General features: G+C 39.4%; 1 protein-coding gene across 1 annotated transcript in view; it reads left to right on the forward strand.

Moving 5' to 3' along the window:
* The window catches only part of KCNK16 (potassium channel, subfamily K, member 16), an 8,949-nt gene extending 385 nt beyond the window's left edge, over window positions 1-8,564 (forward strand). The window contains exons 2-5 of the mRNA XM_010581124.1: window positions 3,662-3,773; window positions 4,313-4,471; window positions 6,814-7,026; window positions 8,341-8,564. Of these exons, the coding sequence (XP_010579426.1) occupies window positions 3,662-3,773; window positions 4,313-4,471; window positions 6,814-7,026; window positions 8,341-8,564 (708 nt within the window). The remainder of the gene's footprint in view (window positions 1-3,661; window positions 3,774-4,312; window positions 4,472-6,813; window positions 7,027-8,340) is intronic.
* Window positions 8,565-9,368: the final 804 nt, after the last annotated feature.

A 9,368-nucleotide genomic window follows, 5' to 3' on the forward strand; every position in this document is an offset into this window, starting at 1 on the left:
TTGCAATAATTTCAACTTCATGGTTTTCAGATCCCTCATTAATTATTACATGGGAATTATGCATGGGGACAAAAACCAAGAATCAAACCTACAAGAAGTAGCTTGCCCTTCCAAGGTTCTCCAGTCCAAACCTGTGCAAAGTCTGCCCTTCTTTCATACTAGAAATTGTCAACTGCCTTTGAAGATGGTCCTGCAATTTCAGGCCTCTAAAAAAATGATAAAGTCAACCATCATGAACTGTGTTATCTATCACTTATAATGAGAGATAAAGGACTCTTGTTCAATATGGGTTGTCAATGACATCTTCAATTACATTTTAATCTATTCCTCAAAACTGGCTGGAGATAAATTACTAGACCTTTCATGATATTATTATAGACATATTCTCATTCTAGTATTGCAAGAACTGGACAGAAATCCTTGAACTACCACTTTCTTCATGCTCAAAATTTATCCAGTTACAGAGCTGGGTGCCTGAACAGTTTGAACTCTTTCTGCCACATTATTAAACCTGGTAGAAACTCTAAACATGCTGCAAGTTTACACTGTCCGAGTCAGAGGACTTCCACAACGGTATATGCTTTTAATCAACAAAAAGCCTAGATTCTGTAAATTAATTTAAGCAAATAGTGAAGTTCAGACCAGAAAGGGAAGAGAAGGCACCTGAACCTCTGTCTACAAGGACAATGTTCTGATTACTAATACTGTGATTATTTCTTGTGGAACATTTGGCATTGGCCAGAAAATGAATAGAGTTTTCAAGAACTTACATGGCTAAAAATATATCTGTTTTTTTCAACTTCACCAGTTGGTGATATTATCTGTCTTTCCCTTATCTCTGTGATAATGATTGTAGAGAAGAAAACCCTGACTCTCATTCTAAACCAAATTGGGATACTTCATAGGATTGAAAGGTTTAGTTAATCTCCAGTACCCTAGAAACCTTAGGGAGTGTTCACACATGTCCAGATTCTCCTTTCTCTGGATCCAGTGGAGCTTCCTTAGCACTGCCGTGCCACTCAGAGAATCACATTTTGCTGCGTCTCTGCTGAATTAGATACAATCACTTGTAAGCTGTTCCAGACAAAACCAACTGAGGGCACCAAATTATCATCTACAATGCACCAAGCTTCAGAGTACTTATACTTGATAGTCCTCAAGGTAAATGTAAGTGCAGGTGCCCACTGACTCACCTGTCATCTGTAAGACCTCTTAAGAAATTTGTCCAGCTCTTACTAATAGTAGGGAATAGAAGTCTTTCCATATTAAATCTCTAACTCTAAAACTAATGCAGGGAAGCAATCATGTCTCTGTACATTTTAACTATATGGTTAAGGAGGCCTGTTCATCTTGTCAGAAGTTCCAGTCTGAAAAGTCACAGTATTCAGGCTGTGGTGAGACAGAGCCACTAGATTCAGTCTGAGCAGCTGACAAGTATAAGGTGTCTTGTCTTATTGCCAGCTCTTTAAACCTAAATCATGGAATCTGAGAATCAACCCAGGTTTCGTTTAGCATATCCATTATCATTAATAATAGAGTTACCACTTATAATTCATTGACTTTTCATTTGATTGTGCGTTAAGCAAATTCTTGCTATTCCATGTCCATAAACTGCATTGGCTCTGCTTGGTTAAGACTGCCTAGCTGAGAGGTGGCCCTCAGCTGCAGCTCCTAAGCTGAACAGCCTGGAGCTTTGGGAAAGTGCAAATCCAAAGTCTGTGATCTAATACGTCTCTGGTAAACATACTTTGATCAGGAAATTATGCCATTCTGACAGCATAACTGAGAAGCAGATTCATTGAGTAAGGAGGTACCTTTTTTAAGTCCCTGTTTTGACTATGTCCATACTTTTTCAGCCCCAAAGGAACTGATATAAATATAGACTGAGAAGACCAAATCCTTGTCCATGACCGTAAGTGGCTGCAATGTGCATTGGCAGGGGGATAGAAGCAGAAATGGCAGGCAGTTTTTATTCTCTCCACAGCCATAACCGTTACCTGAGTTGTAGATGGAAAGGAGCTAGGAGCTGTTATAACTCTCCCACATGAACCTGTTTGTTTAGGTAGGATTCTACTGGGCACAAGGATGCCATTTCTTTCATGGGGTTGTACTTAAAAGCAACAATCATACCAAGAAATCTGGCCCTGTCAGACTATGTCTGAAGTGTTCAATATTCAACATTGCCTTACTCTTCCATGGGCTTCATGATGTGAAAGTTGGCTTTCATCATGTGAATGTAGCTCTTCTGAACTCTTGTGCATTGAAACAGATAGAACTGACAAGTATTCCTTACAGGGATGAATTAAACCTGTGATTATTTTAGACATTTCAAAAGACTCACACCTCAGTAGCTTATGTTTGTTCCCTCTAACCAGAAAATAAAATAGTCAACTCTAGGTAATTTGATGTGTCAAACTCTTCCCATTCTAAGAACAGGCTTTTAATGGATAATGTAAAGTTCTTTGTCATACTGAAAAGAAACTCTGCTGAGACTTAATCATGAAATCACATATGATGATGCCTAGCAGCCCTATTTGATGATCTCGATCAAACTGTAGGATTTTTTACTGAAGGAATAACATTATCTATTAGACTTAGGATACTCAATCCACCAGCACAGATCAGCTAATATTGCAGAACCTATGCAAAATCAGATACCTTGTAGCAGGTATGTTCATCACATAAGCAATCCTTCTGGCAGTGGTCAACATTTGAATCAAGAAAGAATATATTCTTTGGTCTCATACTCCTGGAACCAACTAAAGCTGTTGAATCCTGCTCATGTCTTGCATGACACAAAAGTCTTTGCAAGACATGACCAAGTAATTCCTTCAGGCATTTGGAAAAATAATGAAGGCTGTGGCCTGAACCTCAAAATTGGTATGTAACAAACAAGGGGATTCTTGAAACCCCAGCCACTGAGCAGAAGGTAACCAGCCAGCCTCCTTCAGAGAAAACCACGGGAAGAGCAAAGGAACACAGTCTTCACTAAGGCAGCTAACAAGATAGTTGATGCATAAATAGGAGCAGCATTTCTTTTGTACATAGTAGTTTTGGTCATCTGGTAAGAGCTATCTGGAATAGCAAAGAATATTTCATTAGCTAATCTTTCAGACTAGGTGAATCCTAACATTCATTGAAAATTGTTGGGAACTCATAGCCAAAAATAGTAATTCATCCTCACTAGTACTTACATAGAGGAAACAGAAATGAGCATGTTCCCCATGCCCCTCCCCACAGACACAGCCATACATTTACACATGCCCAAATTAAAAACTGGAATAAGATGACTAGGCTAGGGAAGGAGAGAAGAGGAACTGCCTTTATTTTTTATGGCATAACTTCACTTTCCCAGTTTGGTCACTCTGGGGACTCCCTCCACTCCCTTCCCCTTAGCCTTCAACTAGTTATGGAATCTATCCTACTTCAATGGCCAGTGCTCCAGTGACAAGAGTTCAAGTTCCTGGCCAGCTCTATTTCCAAGTTTTGCCATGTCAGCACATGGCCATTTTAGTCAAACTCTACCCTGTTATCTACACTGTTCATTGCTCTGCTTGCTCAAGATTGAAAGCAATATTACTTCTGTCTTTTTTTCTGACATTCTTCCTGATTTGGTCTAATGGGTTGCTCATCTTTGCTCCTTTGACCTCTTCTGCCTCAGGTCCTCATGGAAGCATGGGAAAAAGGGATCAACCCAGAAGGAAACTCTACAAATCCCAGTAACTGGGACTTCAGCAACTCCTTTTTTGCAGGAACTGTTGTCACCACTATAGGTGAGGTACTCTCTTTCCTTATAAATTGGGGTTTCCTCCAGCTGTCCTGTAAAGCCCCCAGAAATGTGCAACTGGTGGACAGAATACCTCTGCAAGACAGTCTTGACTACTGTGGGTTATGGTTTTCTATTGTTTTGCAATTACACCTGTTATTCTTGTGTATCCAGCATACTACACCTGCAAAAAAAGCTGAGTGCCTACTTGGTACATGCAATATCATTTTGTACATGCACAGCACATCTTGAGGTTGCTTTGAAGCACTCATTTGCACTCACCACAAAATTAGAGACCTATAGAAAATTACAATACTCTTTAAAAATAATATTTTTCTTGTTAAATTTTCTGTTAGTAGTAGTGAATGCACAGGGCTCCATCATACGCTATGGCAATTTGTAGGCAGATTTAATTGCAGAAAATCATAGGTCCACAGCTTCCTGAAGCTTAACGTAGTTGAGCTTCCAAGCCTAGAAACTTCCCATGGTGGCCTGCAGCCTGAATGTTAAGCCTTTTCATGTAGCTGTTTTCTTCTTTTTTTCCAGGTTGTTGTAACCTGGCCCCCAGTACTGTGGCAGGGCAGATCTTCTGTGTGTTTTATGCCTTATTTGGAGTGCCCCTCAACCTCGCCTTCCTTAATCAGTTGGGGAAAGGCCTCAATGCTCATTTGATTACCCTGGAAAGATGGGTGCAAAAGCCAGGCCGTACTGAGATACAGTGTCAATCTATCATTTATTTCCACTATTTTAAAACTAATTAAAGTTCTCTTCTCAGATAGGTACTGCAGCTGCTAGATTGGGTTTCTTGTGTATACCTACATTTTTCTGAACCACAGGAATTACATGGCCCTCTATATCAGAAAATTGATATACTCCATTTATCTACAATAGCTTTAAAGCAATTTGCTTTTGCTTGAGGGACTCTAGATTTGCCTTTTTAAAACCTGACTCAGCAAAACTATTAAGCAAGCATGGCCTCAATTTTGAGCAGGGTCCTTAAGTTCTGGTGACCTTAGTACATACATACATTGCTGAATCAAGCTCTTCTTATCTAGCCTATGCTAGCAATCTATCCAGAATCTAGCTCTACACTGTGCAAAGACAACTTGTTTTTATTGGCCTGCTAATCTGGCTTGAATTACCTTCCCTCATTGTGCCAGCAATTTAGCACTTCCTTTTCTTTTCTTGAAACGTAAATACTCCTTCTCCTTATTTATAGTTTATTGGTGAGTCATTGAACTAGTCCAGATGTATTAGAATAAGGGAAGCACTGATAATAGAAAATACATGAAGGTCATTTACAACGAAGTTAGTGCATGTTTCTGAGTAAAGGTTCAATTAATTGACCTTTAGTTAGGGCAAAGGGAGATTAGGTATGTTAGATATGTTGGAACATTTCAGAGTTCTGGCACAAGTTTTTTCTCTTTTTCGTTTGTAAAATCTCTAAGTCACTGCATTCTTTACCTACACTGGGAAAGCTATAAAATTACTGTCAAATGCAGACTTGGTTTATATGAGCAAGAAGTTCTTTAGCTGCATAACCTATGTCTGTTCCCCAAATGCATGCAGCTCTACCACCAGAAGGATTTTCATGCTAGTATAGCTGCATCTTTCCTGAGATTTCTAATCGCACCTCAGGGATGTGATCTTTTTTTTCCCCCCCTAAACTAAGACCTCATTTCTGGCAGAACTCCTATCATCAGACAAAGCTTTGGAGCTGTATCTGCTTGTTCACTCTGAAAAACCTCTTCCAAGAAGGTGGTTCACCTCCTTTTAAACACAATTTAGTCATGCTTTGGGAAATCAGTTTTTCTTCATTCCTGACTTACTCTCCCCTATATTATAGGTTTGTACCTGAAAGATCTTAAAAGCCAGGGTAAAAAGTAATGTTGTGCATTTCAGTATAAAATTTTATGCAAACTTTATTATCTAATTAAATGCTATCACACTTCTGGAATGAACTAAATGAGAACAGATATCAACTATAACCTTGTCGATCAGTAATTCTTGAAGTGCTTTGCAAATGAGGTAAGAATTATTATACAGCTAGAGACACATGGTACATAATATAGAATTGATTTGTCAAAGTCACCCAGTAGGCTTACATCAAGTTTCTCAAGTTCAGCCGGACTATTTTATATGTGAGATAACAGAGAGAGAGAAAGAAAAACACGATACCTGGACCTTCTACTTTATAAGTGGTTTGGCTGTTCATTCAGTCACTATAGGTGCACGCATAGAAAATCATACTCTGGTTTGAATGCCCTTGAGGGCTTTTTTAAACAATTGCAATGAGTTTGCATCAGCCCACACATCACTAGTCAAAAGTTCACCAGAGTGTGTTCCCTGGAAATTGTGAGTTCCTGATCCTCAATCCTAAACTCCTAAAATCCCTTGTCATGACCCATCCACTGGCCATTCTGTGTACCTATATATTGCACACATATGCTGTAACTTATCTCCCAGAAGGCAGACATTTGTACTCAGAGACACAGATCTGCCCTGTGCTGACAGAAAACAGTTCTGCTCTGAATGTTTCTAAGTTAAAACAGGCAAACTGACTTTACTTAGATTTCAACCAAACATATTTTTGGCTGAGGTCTTGCAAGCCACTTTGTAAATCTTTGGAAGAAGTCATGGTGAAGAGAACCCTAATTTGTTCTTGCCAATCTTTGTATCATGAGTTATGCAATACTTGGTGATTTTCCTCAAAGACAGGAGCCGATTGATTATGAGAGCATCTCCACTTGACTTGAAACTGTAAAGTGAGTATTTCATTCTTATGGTTGCCATAATAAGTTTGAAATTATGACTTGAGCATACTTACAAACTCATTGCAAAAAGCTTTAAAAAAAAATCCTCATTTTTTTCCCAATTTTGAGATTTTTTGGATTCATGATTAGATACAGTATCTCTGTGCAGGGTAAACAGCAAGGTCAGCCTGCAGGGCATGGAAGCATTGGTTTATCCTTTCTTTTTTGCACATTGCTCCCAGCTGGAGTGGGTTTGTGATTCAAGAGCAAAACAGACCCAGCAATTTCCACTAGACAACTGCTCAGTGCTGTTTAGCTGTCATCTTCCTTTTATCTTTCAGGTGGTTCAAACACTGACAGTGGCAATCTTCCTGACCACTGGGACCTTGATTTTTCTAGTGTTCCCACCATTGGTCTTCAGTTATGTAGAAGGCTGGAGCTACAGAGAAGGCTTTTACTTCACCTTCATCACCCTGAGCACCATTGGATTTGGGGACTATGTAGTAGGTAATAAAGAAGGTGAACTGGATTGAGCTTTGTTATTAGTTACTCTAGTATAAAGCTAAATATATAGAGCACAGATATCCATTCTACCATAAACCTGGTACAAGAGTGAGCTGGCCCAGTCTGGTAATGATGAGCTCATGTATTATATGACGTGGGCATTTTTCTCTTGGCAGCTAAGCTGAGAGTCACCAAACTCGTTTCACATATGCCACTGAACACCCATTCAACAGTGACTATGTCCAAGCTGGTACGAATATGATCCATGAGTGACAGGTGGAATACAAATGAAATCTCTTTGTCAGTATTAAGCCTTTGAAACATCCTCTCCTAACAGTGATTTGTTTCAGCAAGTGTCTACCATTCCCAATAAGAAATCATGTCAAATATGAAATGCTCAGTACTTACAATGGGGATAATATTACTGACAACCCCAGGACACCTGTGAAAGAAAACAAAACCAGTGAGATTACATAGTCTTTAGAGATCTAGGCTGAGACACAGCAGTAGAGAGACATGAGGGGTTATTTTTCCACCCACTTATTTGAACAAATGGTCTTAACAGGTTATGTATAGTGTCTTTATTTGTTAAAAACACTAGGGTCTGTTACTTCACAAGTAGTAGCTCTCCTCTCCTAGAGGTCATAACTATGTCCCAAAAGAAAATAAAACCCCATCTTGTGCTGAATCTGGACACTGTGGGGTTTCATGATGATCTGGATGAGAGAGACTAAATGGGTGGCTGCGGTGCTGCCCTGTCCCTGTATCAGCTGCACAGATTGTCCATGCTGTGGAAATACCAAACTGGGAATTAAGATTCCCATAACCACCTACTTAAAACGGCTGCATTTCCCATATAATATTCTCCAGGTAATTCTGAATCCTGGTTACTGAGGTATATCACCCGACAAAAAGCAATAACTATATCTCTGAGGTAGTAAACCATATCTTTCTAAATCATCTGAGATCCCCTGTGTGTCTCTTGAGTATGGATTCAACATTGGGTTTCCAAGATGATGTTTTTCTTTGTCAGTGGCTAGGAACACTCGATTTTGTGCATCCCTGATTAACAATAGATATGGCTATTTTTATTATATATCCTCAGCTCCAGAGATTTGATGCCAACTGTGGTAAGCTTAACCTGAGAGTTGGAGCACAAAAAGCAAAAAGCTCACAGATCACACAAAAAGCTCATAGATCACACAGACTTGTTAAACATACACTTTTGAAGAGGGTGGAGAGGGTATATGAGCATGTATGTTGTCTGGCAGACCAAAGCTATCAAGATTAATATGCAAAGTTTCCTGGATTTTTCAGGCACAAACCCCAACAAGCACTATATCCCAGTGTACAGGAGCCTAACTGTGATATGGATTGTTTTTGGCTTGGCCTGGCTAGCTCTGGTCTTCAATGTGGGAGCTGATTTGATGGAAAAATTCCTTCAGCTAAAGTGGCACAAGGCTGACTCAAGCTTGGCAGAAGGACCCGCCACCAAATTGGAAGATGAACCTGAGCAGCCTAGAATCCACATCCCTAGCTGAGCAAGTACACAGAAAGCAGTCTTGAAAGCTCATCTTTCATCTATATCTCACAGTAAGCAAGCCCTGTGGATAAAGGACTAAATCACAGGTTGTGGACTGTTTCCTAAGGAGGAAATGTTTCAGATGCATTGAAATTTCCACACACTGTGTAGGCATCAGCCAATTAAAACCTCCAAAGAAGTAGCACGCGTGGTAAAACAAGTGTCCCAAGATTCATTTTACACCTCTCACTCAACAAAGGCAACTTCCCCTGAAGTAATCAATTATTATCCTTTCTCTTTCTCCAGTGGAATATAGTTCTTATGGTCACTCATTTTCAAAAAATCCAGAGTGACTGCCTCCCAGCTCCAATGACAAGTCACGTCACCAAGAGTCTCAAGTGGAAAAAGTCAGGTACAAAAATCTTTCTGCATTTCAAATTAGAAAACAAACAAAACCACAGAGGAATATCGACAGTAATGACCACCTACTTAATGACATCCATCCAATTAAGATTCAGTTGATGTTGTCTGAAATTAGCAGCTTTTGTATAAAATGATAACATTTCTTTAGTTCCTGGTCTAAAATGCTTTTCTTTTAAATTGTACAGAAATTATGTGTCTATCCAGTGCTGCCTGGACTGTTACAATTCATTTCAGAGTGAACTGACAGCTCAGAGCAGGTCCTTCTCTTTATCACAGTTAATTTCACAGCCACTTGAAAACAGCACTTTAAATTTAAATGCAAGCAGACTTCCTTATTTCCAGCCAGATCACAAATATTATTCGAGTCTAGCATTTTCTTTGGGCCAGTTCAATGAAGAAC

The sequence above is a fragment of the Haliaeetus leucocephalus genome, unplaced genomic scaffold (assembly GCF_000737465.1).
Source record: "Haliaeetus leucocephalus isolate CR32 unplaced genomic scaffold, Haliaeetus_leucocephalus-4.0 Scaffold752, whole genome shotgun sequence".
NCBI classification, from domain to species: Eukaryota; Metazoa; Chordata; class Aves; order Accipitriformes; family Accipitridae; genus Haliaeetus; species Haliaeetus leucocephalus.